Here is a 19117-nt window from a genome sequence, read left to right as displayed (position 1 = left end):
TTTCGCTGGATCCCCTCCGAAACAAGGAAAACAGTCACCCACGCTCTGGTCACGAGCCGACTGGACTACGGAAACACCCTCTACGCAGGTACTACCGCAAAACTCCAGAAGAAACTCCAACGAATCCAAAACGCCTCAGCCAGGCTCATATTAGACATCCCACGCAACGAACACATCTCTGGTCACCTTAAAGACCTCCACTGGCTACCCGTCAATAAGAGGATCACTTTCCGACTGCTTACCCACGCACACAAATCACTCTACGACATCGGACCAGAATGCCTCAACTCACGACTGTCCTTCTACACCCCCTCCCGCCAACTACGTTCTTCCAGCCAAGCCCTCGCCACTGTACCTCGCATCAACAAGACCACCATGGGAGGCAGATCCTTTTCATACCTGGCTGCTAAAACATGGAACTCACTCCCCGCTTACCTTCGCCTTACCCAGAACCACCTAGCATTCAGAAAGCAACTTAAAACGTGGATATTTGACAAGTAATCCTCCTCCCCTTCCTAAGCGCCTTGAAACCCTCTGGGTATGTAGTGCGCTATATAAATTCTATGACTTGACTTGACTTGACTGTGGAGAGGAGTCATTCCTGTTGCATGTACTGCCTTCATTCAAAGCGACAATCACAAGTCTCCATAAAAGGTGAATAAACCCAGGCCCCTCATTTCTTCCGATTGCCTCGGTCAAGGGGCAAGTCTAAGGCGAAAATAACAATTTCTTTGAATGAAATCATTTTCATTTCGGAAGTGATTTATTATTACAGTCTAATGTGCTAGGAGGATAGCTGGCTGTGCATGCAGTGAGTAGAATTTAGTAATAAGGCTTTAAGCGTCGGCACATTTCAGCTGTTCCCAAGTTTTGCTTGCCTCACCCTCACCAGTCATTTGGAAAAAATTAAAACGCCTACAGTAAGAATCAGAGGCTCGCCCCCACAAGTCGAACATCTCATTTGAATGATGTGATGCCCGTCTTGAGGGGGCGCGTGCTTCCATATTTAACATTAAGGCCAAGGCAATTTAATGAAAACATCTCATTTCGTGTGCAAGACAGGTAGAAAGTATTTTGCTGTGTAGTTTGGCCGCGAGATTTACACTGTGAGCTGGATTTATTTTGGGAGGACAAAACTGAAAAGTGTAACACACGTGAAGCAATAAATGAGTATTAAAGACGCCTGCGCTCAGTCGTGTGTGTAACCCTTCATGCATATCTACTTTCAAGAAAGTTCGCCATTTTCATTTTCCTACTATATTCTTAAGACTTTCATCTATTAAGTGGACGAAGTCAGTCATAGTCTGCAATACATATTTGAATGTTTAACCTTTAGCAAAGGGATTTTAGGTTCCAATTAGTTTTGCTGAATGAACACTAAATTGCAATGTCCTGCAAACACACTGCTTGCAGTAACACAGGCCGCTTTAAAGGATATGTGTGGGGGCAGTGCGACCCCCCCCAAGGCGATCTGACCGTGTTTACCGCAGACTTCACCAGAGTTGAGTTAATAAAATGTGCTCTAGGTGAGATGTCTAAACAGGCAGGCGCTGCTAAAAGTTGGCTTCAGCTAATGGCCTGTGACTAGTTATAGTGCATCAATCTATGGCCGCCAAGTTCCCGGTGGCTTTCCTTGTGCAAAATGTACTGTTAAATGTACTCATTTGCACACTATTTTTTCAAAATGTATTCGGGGAGAGCCATCCAATCCCTCTTTGAAAGAGTTGGGCTCGCTCATTCACTTTGTCCAGTTCAAGGTATGTATTTACGCTCCACCTCATTTCACATTTAAACATCACAGCCAGCACTGTGTATACACCCCCACAGTACCTCCAGAAGCGGACTAATTCTCTCAACCAACTAAACACGTGTGTCTCTTTCTCTTCCATTATAAAAATAGCCCAGGGTAAAATTCAGAAAATGATGTGCAGAAATGTTAGACCACGAAACAACCCTAAAAGCAGCACTTGCTTCAAAGCCCGGCCAGGGGTAATACGCGCTATATAAATGAAACTGTAATGCAATATAATGCTATCATAACGGGAGTGCCAGGTATTTAGGTATTTAGACCTCAGAATAAATGCGCCATCATACACGGTGGTGTTGTTTTTGGCCGCTGCATACCCAGTGACTCAACGTTTTCCTGAGAGTGAGGTAAGCAAAAGGCACCACTGATTAACTTGGAAGAACTAAGCTTTCAGCCCACATTTCAAAGGGCATTTTATGGCTGGTTGTTGCTTAATCACAGGACAATACCCGAGCTATTAGGGATCTCAGCATCTAAACATAGGCATGGGCGCATACATAAAACAAACAAACAGGGTCAGACAAACACAATTAGCTATTTCAGGCGTCTTTTGCGCCTTCACAGCTGCATCCTGTGCACGGAGAGATTCTTAACACATGCTGCTTTTACAGCTCAGCAGAGAAAAAATATGTCACAGAGCAGTGGCTGTGAAAACGTTTGGTTCGCTGCCACTACCCACACGCCCCTTCAGTTTAGTTCAATGATTTTCTTATCACATGTTGCATCAAATGAGGCTGGTATTTCATGCCTCATGAGGGTCAGGCAGGGGCTGAGGAAGAGATCAGAGAAATAAGTGGGGAGGGGCAAGGTCATAAACATTACATTGGTCAAATACCTAAAGTCTTTCTTGCTCGAGTCCTCCATGCTACTAGCCAGATATAAATATCCAGACAATACTCGGTTACCGACCGACCTATGCCACATATTCAGTGAAAATCTCGGTCACCCCCATTTGAAAAATCAGATAAGCCAGAAAGATCCATTCAGATACATTTTATTTCATGGTTACTGTTTGTAATGTTACCACTACCATGTCACTCTCGTTCCTTATGTAATTCACATTGCTCTATTGTAAAGCGCCTTGACACCTCTGGGTAAAGTAAGCACTATATAACGAGCCTTTGCAATGCAATAGGTCTCGCATTAAGAAAGTGTGAGCTATTGGTATTGTAAATGACAATTTTTTTAAATATGTGTTGGCTTTGAAAATATATACATTAATAGCATTGTTATTCACAAAGCCAATAGCTTACACTTTCCTAATGCGAGTCCTATTGGATATGGCAATGCTTATTGGTAGCAAGGAAGGACAGTGCTGTTGTGGTGCTGAGTGATGATGTGGTTAGGCTGAGTGATGTGGTGGTGTATTAGAGTGATGTGGTGGTGTATTAGAGTGATGTGGTGGTGTCCCAGAGTGATGTGGTGGTGCCCCTGAGTGATGTGGTGGTGCCCCTGAGTGATGTGGTGGTGCCCCTGAGTGATGTGGTGGTGCCCCTGAGTGTTGTGGTGGTGTCCCCGAGTGATGTGGTGGTGTCCCCGAGTGATGTGGTGGTGTCCCCGAGGGATGTGGTGGTGTCCCCGAGGGATGTGGTGGTGTCCCTGAGTGATGTGGTGGTGTCCCTGAGTGATGTGGTGGTGTCCCTGAGTCATGTGGTGGTGTCCCTGAGTCATGTGGTGGTGCCCATGAGTGGTGCCCCTGATGATGTGGTGGTGTCCCTGAGTGATGTGGTGGTGTCCCAGAGTGATGTAGTGGCGCCCCTGAGTGATGTGGTGGTGTCCCCGAGTGATGTGGTGCAGCAGCACGGAGACTGAAGCTAAGAGCACGTAGGGTTGAGTGCTACAAAGCGCGTTCAGTTTATCAAAGCACAGAATGGGGGAACACGGAAAACACCCAGGGCCAAGGAAGGAAGATGCAAGCACACGGGAGAGCAGGTGGAGACAAGCTCTCGGCATTGCTGTGGCGGGGGGTGGGAGTGCATTCCTTTGAAGTCTGATGTGGGAGGCGGGGGAGCGGCAGCCTTTGAAGTCTGATGCGAGGCACAGACAAATGGCGGAGTGTGACGTGGCTGGGGTTGTGCATGGGCATAGATCACATGAACTATGTCTAATCGGCCGGTTTGGTAGACTGATCTTTTCCCCTTACTATAATCTCGCCGGAGCAATGAGCAAGCGCATTGGCTCAGGCGACACCTAAAAAGGCCTAAATAAACTGAGCTGATCAAAAGCCCCCACTGGAGGGAAGTAGCGAGTGTAAAGATACATCAGGGCACGAGTCGGGGTACCACGCGGGTGGACGACATCCCCCCACTTACTTTCGAGGGTTTTCCAGGGTGGACGCCGTCCACCCTGCTCAATCAAAACGCCGTCCACCCTTTTCCATCAAAACCGCGTCCATCCTTGCCTGCTGCCTGACCTGCCTCCGCCTCCCACTCCAGACTTCCCTGCTCGAGACTCCACTCCCGGCCTCGCCTGCTGCCTGCTCGTAGATCGAGTGTGGAACTAAGTTATGCTAATAACATGTACGAAGCGATTAACATTATGGCCTTTAACTCGTCCCAATCAGGAACTACTCTGTTGCTCTGAAAATAAACAGTTTGAATGTTGAACTTGGCGGGGGCGGAGGGGGGAGGAGGGGAGGGTGCGATCACAAGGTAGAAAGAGCTAAACATTATTAAGACTGTGAGGAGAACAGGGCGACGTGGGAAAATAGGTCACCGCTGTCAAGCAATAGGGTAACTGTCTCAGATCTTGGAGATACAAATAGATGGGTGCATTGATCTTATGTGGCGCATAGCGCGTTCTTCTTGGGAGAGATCTCTCGGATAGAGTTTTTTTTAGGTCTTTCTGAAGTGAGTGTCAATTCTCTGCTAAGGGGTGCTTGCAGAGTCCCCTTGCCTATTCTCTATGCAGCACATGGCTCTTGGTGCCAGCCCACCTGAGAACGTCCTAGTTCCATGAAGCCAGGGAAGGTGGAACTTTAGACTCAAGTGGGGATGCACTTTGCTATGAGTAGGGCCAGGTTAGCCAGTCTCTTGTTACATCCTTAATGTGACAACCTTAAAGGCCTGGGTGGTCCTGTCGTACCATCTCTTAGTTGTGTACACCATGGACAGATACTGTTTGCATTAATCACAAAGACCAGGTGAAGTATTTTTTCGTGAGAAAAGGAAAGTGAAGTGTCATGGTTCGAGACACAAAGAAACATGTTTTCCCTTTTGTTTTGTGGCGCTAAAGACGTGCTGTATAAGTGAACTGGTCGCCGGAAACCCACAGCTTAAGAAACATACTTCATGCACCCTCTGAGGGATCATGCTAAAAGTTTGTCTTTCTCGTGCAAGTAGTCTTATTGCATCATGTGATGGGAAAATATACAAACTTTACTTGATCCCAGTTCAAATTCGCATTCTAGTCCGAAGTGCAAAAGCCTGCGGGTGAACCGAAAACAAACTCTTGGGACGCTCTCATTGTAATCGGACATAGTCTAGTCTCCACTAGACCAATAAAATACTAAGCACGAATGTTCTCATGAAACTATGTTACTCCAGATATGGGGGTAGAGCCAGGGCCGGCGCTAGGCATGGGCAGCGTGGGCGGCTGCACAGGGCCTCGCACTCAGCCCACCAGCATGGGGCCACGCACTGGTGATGTCTCCTGTTGTTTCCCTGGCGATCTATTACAAAGAAAGGTGTCGCCTGCAATTAAGGTCCATTGGAGGGGGCCCCCTCCCTGGGCCTCTCATGGATGGTATCAGGAGGCATAGGGGAGGGAGACAGAGACGCTCCCTCAATTGCAAGGAGACCATTCACAGACACGGTGGGGGGCCCATTGTCCAGCATTTTGGCGCCCCCACAGTTTTAACTTTTAGACCACAATCAATTCTCACACCTATGAAGGTGTGAGAAATGCTTGTGGAGTAAAAGTTAAAACTGGGGGAGCCAAAATGCTGGACAATGGGGTCCCCACAGTGTCTGTGAAGGGTCTCCTTGCAAAGGGCCACTTATGTAAATTAGAGGGGGCCTCGCACATGCCCTTTCAGCCCAGGGCCTTGCAAATCCTAGAACCGGCCCTGGTTAGAGCTTTGAAACCTTTAGCAGAACGCAAAGCTAGTGGGACACCTCAATGCTTAAATCAAGTGCAGCACAGGTATGTTCATAGAAAGACAGACCTAAAAAGGAAACGCTGAGATTTCCCTGAAAATCTGGGTTGCATCTATGCGCCACAACTGGCTTGTTTTGGTATGACCATAGTACAGGCTACACCCATGACATCTCCTAGGCCAGAGGAAGTCACCTGGAGGGGCTGAGACAACTAGGCTCTTATTGGACTTGTGCACAACAGAGGGCAGTGTTAAAAACTGTGCAGTTCTATTCCCGAGGCTCATTATGCAATCTGCCTATTCGGGAGATGACCAAATAAATGTAGACAGTAGACAGTAAACACATTGTTTTCTGTCTGTATTTATCTGTAAACTGCTAATTCCTCCATACAGGGACCTTAAGTCACAGGCTTAAGTACCAAGCAGCTTCAATTATTAAATCTTGCAATATATGCAAATGATAGATCTGCCTTACATGTGATGTCACATCCTGTCGTGATGTCACTTCCTGTCGTGATGTCACTTCCTGTCGTGATGTCACTTCCTGTGACCACGCCTACCTTGGAGAGTCCCCCCACTTCTTTTTTTTAGGACTTGTGCCCTGAGATACATGTAGTAGTTTGACTCATTACATTTAGCAGGCGGAAGAGAGAAATTATCAATATTGCACGATTCAGGTAAAATTGGCACACACCAGAGGGGGGATGTAAAAGACGGCAACAATTAATGACAGCTTTAGCTGCACCACAACACAAAAGTGTCTTGAGTCCAACTAGCTAGAATTTGGTCAAAATAAACGTACATCCAGCCAGAAAACAACGAAGCATGTAAGAGAAACTGCTTTGTAATTACAAAAGTGGCCCCTAGAGTAACTACTGCATGGACGAAGTACTGCAGCCGTTTGTTCCCGATGTGCCTTCCCACCATTTGACACTTTTGTCTCGAAGGGTTTTCTTGGACTTTTGTTTTTTTCGCTGCCTCAGAAGGCCCTATTCCCACCAGTCTCCTGAACCCAACGGCAGTGTGCCTCGCTGAAACCCAACATGGTCCCTTCCACTATGAGCTCTCAACAGGATGATGCACCCCAGTCCCTTATTAGTGATTGTATTCTTTTGTTGTTTTTGTTGGTACGCAAAATGGACAACTGCCTCCCCACACAGTGGTAGCCACCCCTGGAGCTTTGTCATCTTGGTAGTACCATAACAAGGCAACCACAGTGCATTCTGGGAGCATGGCAAGTCTGCCAGCCTAGCAACACCTCCTGCCAGCCCATGGTTCGCGTCATCTGCCGAGTACACTCTCCAGCATACACGTTTGCTTTTTGTAACTGTGTGGAACTCCACTGCCCCAGTCCTGCAGCATTAATATTACTACTTGGGTTCTACCTGACATGGTGTTAGCAAAGGCTCTCCAACATCCTCTGTCCTGGATTACGATTTTTTTTCTCCAAACCACACCTTAACGCAAGTACCAGATTTTGCAATGGTCTAGTACCCTTGTGACCACCCCAGAGCCTGTCAGATCCTGAATTTCTAGACAGACCACAAGGTCCCTTTGGGAACCCTTAGTTAACCTGGCAACTGGCCAGTATTGCAGCTTTTTTATGAACCCGTTGTAACCTCCTTTCTCCATTATAGAAGCTTCTACTTGTCAGAACCAGTGCACCACCCACAAGTCGTTAAATCTAACTGGGTCTGCTATGCAGTCTTCTGAAGGCCCTCCCCTCACAAAGAGTTAGGACATTCTCAACATACTGAGCTGCAGAACCATTCCTCTACTAGGGCTCTGCCTGAAAGCTTATACAGAATATATAACCTCCTAATAATTAAGGCTGGAAATGTAGACCACAAATCGTTCTAATGTTTACTGTCTTACAGTTTGAAGAAAATTAAAGACTTATTTCTTTTACAATACATATGTTGTGACAGGATTAATCTTTATTGGGATTTATAAATAACAATAATAATAGTATTTTTGTTGTAGTCTTCTTTATATCCTTAGCCCTCTCCTCTTTAATCTTTATGTTGTTCCGTTAGCTCATGTTGCTCAGCTTTCTGGTCTTAATCTTTTCACTTATGCTGATGACTCTCAGATTGTATTTTCTCTATCTCAAGCTGACCCTTCTTCACCATCCTCTCTGCAATCCGGTCTTAGTGACATTTCCCGCTGGATGAGCCGTAACTTTCTAAAGCTTAACAGCGAAAAGACGGAGGTACTTGTTTTCGGCAACAAGCCTGACCTTTGGAGCCCGAGACACTGGCCGTCAACCATGGGCGTTCTACCGATACCATCTGAACGTGCTAGAAATCTCGGTGTTCTCATTGACAGGGATCTGACGATGAAAGACCAAGTCAATAAAGTCTCAGCCACCTGTTTTACTATTCTCAGATGGCTGAGAAAGATCTTCTGGATTCTGCCATCTGACACCCAAAGATCTGTTGTGACGGCATTAGTGACCTCTAGATTAGATTACAGTAATGTGCTCTATCTGGGGGTTACCAAGGCGATCTTGCGTCGTCTCCAACTGGTTCAGAATGCTGCTGCCCGGCTCCTGTGTGGATGCCGGAAATATGATCCAATCACGAAACGCATTAAGCAACTTCATTGGCTTAATATTGAAAATCGTGTAAAATTTAAGGCATTGTGCTTTATGCATAAGATTAAAATTGATGTTGCTCCCATTTACCTTCGAGCACTCGTCAAGCCTTATTTACCCACACGCTCACTCCGTTCTTCTTCCCAACATTTGTTCTGCGTACCTAGGTTCAGGCTTTCCAGAGTGGGAGGCCGTTCCTTTGTTGTACTGGGACCCAAACTATGGAACTCTCTTCCTATGGATTTACGAATGGAGCAGTGCCATCTCCGTTTTCGAAAAGCCTTAAAGACCTGGCTGTTTGCCCAATAAATCCTTTCTTTTCAGGATCATTCATGTTGTTCACTGTCAATTAGCGCCGGGAAACCCTTACGGGTAGCTGTCGCGCTCTATAAGATTAATAAATAAATAAATATAATGCACCCCTGCCATTTCTAAGTGCTGAATAACAGATATTATTTTAACACACTTTGATGGAACTAAATGTATCCACGTTGACAGGCTGAATTGGCATTGCTGAGGTTCAAATCTCTGGCCGGCAGACCACATCCAATGTGAGCATGGACCATCAAGGAATCAGTAAAGGGGTCACATTAGGGCTGAGGGGAGTCACTGGGGGATAAAATGGGGGAAGAGTTGAATTTCAAATCCAAAATGGTGTCAGGAGTGGACAGAGGATGAAAGGAGGGAGGGATGAGACAGTCATGTCCCTTTGGTGATTGTCAGCTCGTTAGTAGTAAACTGTTTTAATGACTTCCTGGTAGATAACTTCCTGCCACCTATATCCATAGCACATAGTAGTGATACTGCAACTCAACACCTATCAGTAGAGATATGATGCCAGTCATCTTAAATAATATCTTAGGGATGACCATCACTCCACTCAGTAGTGGTGATGTAATGCCCTTGACCCACAATGTGAGCAGTGGTGCTTCTTTCTCGGGTTTTGGTGCTGCCCTTTCCTAAAAACTACCACCAACGCCACACTACTTGCCTCATCCATGTTCTATCTCATAAACCTAAACACACAGCACCCAACTTTCCTCAGCGGCTGTGTTCTCTTGTGAGGTGGTCTGGTTAATCCTGCTCCAGTCTTCTTTCTACTCCATGGATTTGATCTTCGGCATTGAACAGTCTCTCCATACAGCATCATAGTCTTTGGCCTTTACTTTTAAGGTCGGCGCTCCACCCTGTGGGATCTGCATCCTCTCCAGGAACGCCTTCTCTTATGGGTGTTCAAGAAGCACCCCACTCCCCGCGGCGTCCTGATCTCATGAGCCTGCAGTACAGACCTAGCCTCCACTACAGGAAACGTCACTGTGATTTTAAAGGCACCGAATTATAGTACAGAGTAACGTTAGAGGGGATTGATTCACCTTTATAAATTCAAGTTTAGAACAAGAAGCCAGTGGAAGAGGTAACTAAAGATACTGCAGTGTATCGAGTCACTGCAAAATAAAACAATGCAGCTTTATTTTGAAGACAACCAGCTGTATAAAGTAGAAACTGTAAAAAAAAAATAGGGATGATGACGTTTTACAATAATTAAAGTTACTGTAACTAAATTTGCCTCTAGCTATCGCTATTACATTCCTTTTTTACTCATAACCAGGGAGTTGCAGTTATTGTGATATTCAATTTAAAAATTCGCTCCTGTGACAAATCTGACTAAAGAACCCCTTAAAAGAATATGCAGGATCCGTTTAAATTCGGCTTCAGACACCGGGCCATATACACAACTCTACGTTTCGCATTCAGAGAGAAACCTGCTGTCCCCGGTTGGGCACCTTAATACTGGCTCTCCCACCGAGACAGAGTCCCGCAGCTACTGACTAGAAAGCACAGGTGCCACCCTCACGGGATGCTGCTGCTCTCAGGTGAACAAAAAACAGGCCTTTCATTGTCTCAACTTGAAGACTCGACCGTCAGGAAAATAACTTGAATTCCTCGAGGTATCTTCTTACTGCTACATGGCAAACAACACCAAAAATGGAAGTGCAACCGAGGGTTTTCAAAGATTGCTTTACAGATGACAAGCCTGAGAGATGTGGCTCACCCAGCTTGATGCTGCCAGGAGCTGCCTGCATAGAGAGCTGTAGTTGTTTCTACCACTCTGAATGAGCTTTACGACACAAAGAGGAGTCTAAAAGCAGGAGTACGGTTAATGGCCCAAAGCTCGCCTTCTTGTCTTGAGTTTCGAAATGCATTTGCTGGCAAGTATATGATTTCCTAGGGCTTCTTTGGAGCTGTGCCAACACGGCTATTTCGTTGCTGAATGGTAAGTGTCCACTTCACTTGTATGGTGAGTGGATTATCTGAAGGTCTTGAGGTAATTACACAAGAGCTCCAAGGTGAGCTCCGTGCATTGGACCCCGGGGAAGCATAGGTTTGACCTCTCCGTCTGAAAGGTATCTGCACCGGTGATAAGAAAGGTTTGGTTGGCCGCAAATTTCGTGATAGAAGCTTTTTGAATTGCACCTCATACTTGCAGATGATATTCTGCAAGTGCAAATCCTGTAGGTTAACCAATAACCCGTCGAGGACTACTTGCAGACTATTTAGTGACGCACTTAGCACACTCTTCATTCACAATAAAATCTAGGCTTTCAGCCGGAGTGTTACCTGCTCCGTTATTATTTTAATAAAACTGGAATACAAGCAAGAACAGATTTATTTTTGCATGTTTACAAAGGTCCCCTGTCGACTATTAATCCCAGCGACCCCTCTCAAATGAATACACTGACCCCAACCTATCCATTCCAAAAATGTAATTTCTTCAGGAGAGGGTCTAAAGATTAAGCAGGCATGAAACTTATAAATATGCTTGCCTTCGTTTCTCTATGTCCACTCTTCCCCCATCTCCCTTTAGTTATACCTGCTTGTTTGATATCGGACTGCACTCTTTGGGACTGTGCACACCTGTAGATACAACTAGAGGGAGAAGAATGGACAAAGGGGAATGATCACTACAGAGGTCCAAAAGAACTGGGGTTGCATAGGCCAAAATCACCTTCTCTGCAACCAGGTTAGGATTCAAAGTCGGGCCCAATTATGTAGCCTCTGTAATATAGTTCTATCACCAAAACTGGGAAAACTAGAGAGACAGACACCATTTATGTGAAACATAATCCCTAACGGCAAATGGCTCCCATTGGTGTCCGACTCAGTGAGCAGACTCGTCAAGTTGATGGTTGTTCACCTTCCAACAGATGACAGTCCCGTCGGAGTTCCCGTCCGCTCCCCCTCTGCATTTGTCCTGATCTTCTGTTTTTCTTCTCATTCGGAGTTCTCCTTCATCCTTCCACAACACTTACCATCCATTCTGCCATGGAGAATAACAGGGTTCGCAGCCGTTTCAGTTCCACCTTTAGTAATAACTTTGCGTGACTTATGTCACTTCCTCTGTCGATTGTACAACTTCGGTCCATCGAATCTGCCGGTCTTCTGGTTAGTGACCCACAGACCGGTCTCCTGCACATATGGTACTATGGGGGAAGTTATCAGCTTGTCAGGGGACAATGCAAAATCATAAAACACATGAATTCCTAATTAGGCAGAATCTAAGCATGAATTCTAAATGTCACACTCACAAAGAGCACTGACATCCCATAAAGAATTTACGTCAAATCGACATAGAAAAATAAAATCTCCAGCAACAGCAGTCCTAATGACAGTTGTAAAATCAAGCAGGACCCCAAAGGGAACGACCCAATGAAGCTAAGACAAAACTTGAACAGCTAAAGCCCAAGAGCTTTTATACAGAAATCACACTTTCTTTTAATAGATTCTGCAAATTCTGCATAGTATGATCATGGTTAGGGCCACACTGGCAAATCAGAAACAACTACGTAATCTTTTTAAAAATTCAAATACTAACCCATTTTTTAAGGTAAGAGAAATCTTACATCTTCCCTCTAAGCAACTGCCCTATGAAGATGATCAACGCAAAATTAACCACACGTCTAACTTTGGCTCATAGAATTTGCGCATCTACACTAACACTTCTAACAGAAGTTCTTGAAAAAAATGATACTTTGGGTACATAATGGAAGCTTCATTCACAACACAGGCTTTCTAACAATGTTCTGCATTGCTATTATATTGACGTCATTCACTTGATGCTACGCAGAGATGAAGGGAGAGAGAGGACTTGCAGCTGGACACGGATTGGAAGGGGGAGTGAGCAGGAGCAAGTTGAACAGAACATCAGAAACTAGATGCATGTTAGAAATAATGGTGTCTTGCACAAAAAATGTGGCATAACTAACTATCTACTCTTCTAAATGACCTAGGTAACTCATTGCAATTGCAGCATCATTAGTTAATTAGTTACGATTCTATGAATGATAAAAATACTAATTATAAGAAGTCATTTTCACACAGATTTGTAAATTGTGAATATTTTGTATGTGAATGATGCATCTCATCCTGAAGTAATTACATGGTCCCACAACATCAACCAGTTTAAAAGAAAAGGTAACATTTGTCTCCAGTGTTATTCACAAAAGACAGTTTTAGTAACTAGGGCCTCATTTAGAGTATGGCGGGCAGCCTGCCATCCGTCAGGGTGTAGCTGGTGATTACACACACCACTCTGGCTGGGCTACCGCTCACCATATTTGTATACCTATGTCGTCCTTGTGGAGATCCCTGTGCCTTCAGAGGAAACATCACCACAGCAGATACATCCTCTGTAGGCACTCAAAGTTTACTGAGTGGCTGCCATATTTCAGGCGGTTCTCACCAATTTTTTTTTCCAACCAAACTCCAAAGCAGGAGTTTGTTTTTGAAAAACAAAAAACTAATGACCATTACACCCTGGGAGGGTTTTCCCATGGTGTGCGAGTTATTTCTGTTTGGGACCACAAGGGTGTTCCTGGCGGTTCCAAACTGGAAAAAAAGGTACATGAGATCACTCCCACTAAAAAGGATAGGAAATCAGATGTACCTTAACGGAAGGCCTTAAAATCCACAGGGACATCAGTGTAAGTCTACCACCAGCAGAGCCAGAGGGGCACCGCCTTCGGGAAGTATGACAATCCACCCCCACTAAATAGAGCGGGCATACGTCTATGGTGTGGTATTCTGTAAACCAAACTTTAACTCAGGTACTTAGTTTCTAAGTGTTCCTACTGTTATTACGTATTACTGTGAATATTTTAACAGAAGCAGAAATACTGCCTATTTCAGTTGGCTGTTGATCCACTTGAAAGAAGCTCATTCTCGAAGAAGGATTTTGGGTATGTTGATCTATTCCAAACGACTGGATGCTGGTACGTTAAAAAAATTAAAAAATAAGCGCCTTTCAAATATGAAGGTGGCTAATTGAGACTTTATCATAGCATGTTACATGCTTGGTACCGTGGTCTATCTTCTGACAACATATTAAGAATTATCCTAAAGGTTACTTAACTTAGCTTTATGTGATTTTACACAATTAAGTGTGTACTTTTTTGTTGACATACTTAGAATAACTGTAGTTTAATAATAAGCTATTGATTTTTAGTTGCTTTTGTAATTATAGTCCATAGAATTTAAATATAAAACATGAATAAACCAGAACAATAAAATAAATATATAAAAATAAGGCCAGACCACATCCAAATACAAAAGATGCAAATTGCTTTCATCGCCTCCTTGACTATGTGTCACAATCTGCCCACCCCTCCCCCCCCATGTTGAATGCCACCTGCCCACTTCCGCACTCTCTGCCGGTGTCTTGTTGTCCCTTCCCGTCTTTTAAAGTTTTGTTCTGGATTCCGCCTGCCCATGATGCGCAGCACTAATCCTCTCCCTGTCCTCTGTAATAGTCCCTTTTGGCCTCTCTGGTGTTACATACCTGCTATGCTGTCCCATGCTCCTCCATGTGCCGGTCTGACCCTTTACCCCAATGATGCTTAGTACCTATTCTACTGTCCTCTGCGCCTGCCTTGCAAACTCGCGTGTGCCCCCTCACACTATCTACATATTCAATCCTAGCAGTTTATCCCCATGGTTCCCTGGACCGGTCTTCCTCTGTCCTCGCCCCCTGCCTTTCTATTGTTGCACTCGCTCCGCATGGTGTTCACTGGCCCTATCACATCTCATGCTCTGTTACACTCTATGTGTGTCCTATGCACTTCTGCCACCTTTCTGCCTCCTGTTGTGCCACTAAGCTGCTTCATATCAGCCCCTTTCATCAACTCCAAGTGTGAATCCCATTCTCACCCCTTTGTTTCACATTCTGGGACCTGGCCCTCTTGGTGGCCGGTGATCGCCCTCTACTCCACCAGGTACTTGTGCCCTGTTATCCTTCCATTGAATTGACTACCTGCCATCCTCTCCAATGGCATGTCTGTATATTCCACTGTCCTACTCACTCATGTCGTAGGATGGCTGCTTGCTCCTTCAACTGTGCCCAACACCCACCACCCCAACCCATTGGCAGTGTCCCATTGCTTTCTACCTCGTGTACATTGCTATAATTTTACAGCATCAGTTGCTCACTTTCCCACCTGTGGCTGAAGTCCACCATCTGACTCCAGAGAGATTTCTGCCTGCTCCTTCTATCCCCCTCTGACCATGTCCTGATATGGATAGCACTCTTCAAATGGTGAATAGTCACCCTGTGCAACTCAACATCAACCCGGTATTTCAATAAAATACAGAGCAGAACAGGGCAGCTCTGTATTATTTGTAAATGAATCTTTATTCATGAACACAACACAGGAGATCATACACAGTAATTTCTTTAACATTTCGAACCTGCAACTGTCAGAAGAAATATGCTGGACTAAATGGGGTATGTGAAATTAATCAATGCATCTGCTTGATATACCAATAAAGGACCCAAAAATAGGACCACAAACATGTACAACTGTAGATGCAAAAGTACAATATACACTTCAAAGGGTGTTACAAAAGTGTTCACAAGTGACAGTGCTAACCTTGCATGGTTTAGAACATGAGGAAAACAAACTGTCCATAGACACAGCATGCAAAAACTATATTCACTTACAGTGTTATATCTACGCTCTGATTATATGTTTGCAAAAACGAATTGTCATGGGGGAATGCCCAAGATTTGATCTATCGACATTTTGACCTATATCATAGTCACCCAAACAGGTTTTATTAAAGTATGAGCAGCCGCGGCTGGTCCATTGGGGCTGACGGGTTACGCCCCTTCACCTTTTGCCCATCAAGAATAGTGTCTGTCAAGTTGCGCTAAGGTCGGTGAAATGAAGCAGGTTACACCGGGAATGTTGATTTAAAAGGAATTTATTGTTGAAGTCCTTAAATAAAATCAAATAAGGAAATAAACAAGCATATGTAAAAACAAATAAAGTAAAAGAGAAAGCAGGTAAGATATTGCAGTCGGCCTGACAGATACTCTTCATTTTCAGGTAGGCAGCCAGGAGCTAGAGATGTGCTAAATGCACAGGCTCCTGGCTGCCTGAGCTGAGGATGTCAGAGCTCCTGTGGGCATGACCTTCTCAGCTCAGCAAAGGTTATTGATGCTCACTGACAAGTGGTATCACCACTCATTGCCTTGGACCTGGGCACTTCAGTTTTAAGCGCTGAAGTGCCCAGGGACAAGTGTCAAACAGTGTCACTTTGTCACAGAGTAGTGTCAGCAGTCTCACCGACCCCATCCCACTCTTTGCCTAGTTTGAGACTGCTGCCTTCCCTCTTGGCTGACCTTAGGTCAAGCAATGAGGGAAGGCAGCAGTCCCAACCTTTCTGGGACTTCTGAGGCAGAGCTGTATTAAAGAGTGAGTGAGTGAGTGAGTGAGTGAGTGAGTGAGTGAGTGAGTGTGTGTATGTGTTTCTGATTAATTTCAACTTGTCCTCCTTCAAAATCTCTTGCCTTCACACATATTTGTTACAGCAAACAAATGATAGACGGAATGCTGACAGTACAAACATTCTCCCCCAGTCAAAAGATCTGGGTTAAATCCATTGATCTTTTGCCCACTAAGCCACCCCAGTTTGGACCCAGCCATACGCAAATCAGTCTTGACCCTGTGCCCCATGGTAACAGTCCAGACCAAACTGCCAGGCCAGGTCCTCCCTGGACCGGAAACAAGCATCCTGGTACCGGTTTCAGGGTATGTCACCCTTCTTCAGCCAGGCTAGCTAGAATCCAGTGGCACAGTGAGGAAGGGACCCAAGTCTGGGCATACCCATCCCACTTAGGGCGAAAAGTGTTACAGCAAACAAATGATGGACGGAATACTGACAATGCAAACATTCTAACCCAGTCAAAAGATCTGGGTTAAATCAATCATTCTTTTGCCCACTATGCCACCCCAGTTTGAACCCAGCCATCAAGGGTCAAGACTGAATATGGCTGGGTCCAAACTGGAATGGCATGGTGAGCAAAAAAACAATGGATTTAGGCCAAGATCTCTGTACTGGGGTGAATGTATGACATTGTTCTGAATTCTGTCCATTAATTGTTCTTTTTGCATTTGTCACCCTGAGTGGGACAGTTATGCCCAGAAATGGGTCCCGTGCTCTCCATGCCACTGGAGTCAAGCTATACTGGCTGATGAGGGCTGAAAACCCGAAACCGCTCTTTGGATGCTTGTTTCGAGTCCAGGGAGGACCTGGCCTGGCAGTTCGGGCTGGACTGTTCCCATTTGGCGCAGGGTCAAGACTGATTTGCATATGGCTGGGTCCAAACTGGAATGGCATGGTGAGCAAAAAAACAATGGATTTAGGCCCAGATCTCTGTACTGGGGTGAATGTATGACACTGTTCTGGATTCTGTCCATCAATTGTTCTTTTTGCATTCGCACAGATTTGGGCCTGGAATATGGAATAATTAGCACTTGAGTTCTTCCTTGGAATAAATAAATATTAAATGTAAATATAATATCTGTGAAAAGGTTTATCATGCTACAGACTTCCACCCCACCTACCCTTTCACAGCACACACTATTTGTAGTATTGACAGAGTACCCCACTGTACCATGGATCTGTTGTGAAATCCCATTTGCCTAGCTGTGCTGGATAAGCCAATAGGTACTATGAAACAAGGGGGATTAATTTGTCTTGTTTTATATGTAGGAAAAGATGTCAAGATCAAAAACTTCGAAAGCTCTAGCTACATTCTTGGAGGACTTTATGAACTCAATAAGCTTTCTAAAACTCTCACAATATTAAAAAATCTGATCTTGGGCACAGTATCCGCTAATGATTTTCAACATAAAGTATCAAGGAGTTCAAGGATTGATAACGTTTCTCTCCTTCTTACCTGCATCCTTGAAGATTCTCTGGATGAGTTCCTGCTCCAGCACTCAAGCCCGAACGGTTTCTGGACTCCTGATCCAGCGATGTACCCAAGTGAGTAACCTATGATGATACAATGGGAGGAGGTTAGTGGTTTGTGCAAAACAAGCGTCACTGTTCAAATATCTGAAACAGGGTGATTGATCTATGTTTCTCAGGCACAAGCAGACAATCCTGCCCAGGTCTGAATAATGGAAAGGCCATTAAAGGATAATGGTAAAACCTTTTAGGGCAGCTCAGGAGAAGCCATCCAAAACATCACAGGATTGTATTGCTAACAGCATAGCTCTAAATGTGATAATCTTTCAGTGGCCTCAGATATTTGTTTAGGGCTGGCAATATGATTTTAGGCAAATTAGTGCAAGCCCTGGAGGAAGGTTCAAGAACGAGGCACATAGAGAGATTATTTTCCTAACTTTTAGTAGCATCTGCTTACCACTGTATATCTTTATTGGGCCCTACTAAGAAGTTAGTAACCTAAAACCCAGATCACCCACCTTCTGATTCTTTTATTGTATTATCCAAACCCACTTACAACAATAACAACTTTATTTGCCAACATCCGAGAGTCTCAAAAGCCCATATTGACACATCAAAATAAAACATTTGCCTGGTGAAAGGATTTGCTCGAATCACTGGTGCAAAATGCCACTTGTAGTGTCCACATACGACTTGCAATGTGATGATACATTAGGACATGTGGCCAATGAGCAAGAATCAAACTTTAGCGACAGGTGACATGCAGCTAGCTATTTCAATTCCCAACATCACCATGACCATGATAGTCACCAGGGGCAGTATAACAGATGGTGCTCCAGGGAGCAACTGGCGTTTGCACCCGCATTGCGCGCCCCTGGGCACTTTGGTATTATAGAAGGGGACACAGATGCTTGTGCGTCTCCTTCTATGATAGCGATAGCGCACTTAAAGCGCCACCGCAATCAATAGAGGGTGTTTCCTCATTTGCATACGGGCGTGCCCTATGCAAATGAGGGAATTCCTTCTGACTGTGCCCGCGCCATATTACAGACGCGGGTGCAGAATCAAAAAAGCCCTCCGGAGGCGCACGGACAGTGCACCATTTAAAAGATGGCGCACTGTCAGTGCTCCTCCTGACTGCAGCCCTCTGCAGGGGATAAAGGGGATCCCAGACATCCCCTTGCAGTTGGGTGCCGACTGCACTGTGAAAACACAGAGCCTCTGCTTTGTGTTTTCACATGAATGGGCTGCCCTGGGAGCAGCTCATACACCATAATGGGGCGCATTATCAGCACACCTTTTGAAAGGGGCGCCAGGCGCAAACAGTGATAATGTGTAATACGGCCCCAAGACTACACTTCAATGC

General features: G+C 45.0%; 1 protein-coding gene across 3 annotated transcripts in view; it reads right to left on the bottom strand.

The window, feature by feature from the left end:
• The window catches only part of COBLL1 (cordon-bleu WH2 repeat protein like 1), an 806310-nt gene that overhangs the window by 515057 nt on the left and 272136 nt on the right, over positions 1 to 19117 (bottom strand). For all 3 annotated transcript variants that reach the window (XM_086956594.1, XM_086956595.1, XM_086956596.1), the window contains exon 3: positions 17738 to 17835. In XM_086956594.1, coding sequence (XP_086812720.1) covers positions 17738 to 17835 — 98 coding nt within the window. The remainder of the gene's footprint in view (positions 1 to 17737; positions 17836 to 19117) is intronic.

This window comes from Lissotriton vulgaris, chromosome 2_1 (assembly GCF_964263255.1).
Source record: "Lissotriton vulgaris chromosome 2_1, aLisVul1.2, whole genome shotgun sequence".
Lineage (NCBI taxonomy): Eukaryota > Metazoa > Chordata > Amphibia > Caudata > Salamandridae > Lissotriton > Lissotriton vulgaris.
Note: the sequence above shows the minus strand (reverse complement) of the source record. Positions and strands in the feature narration are given on the sequence as shown.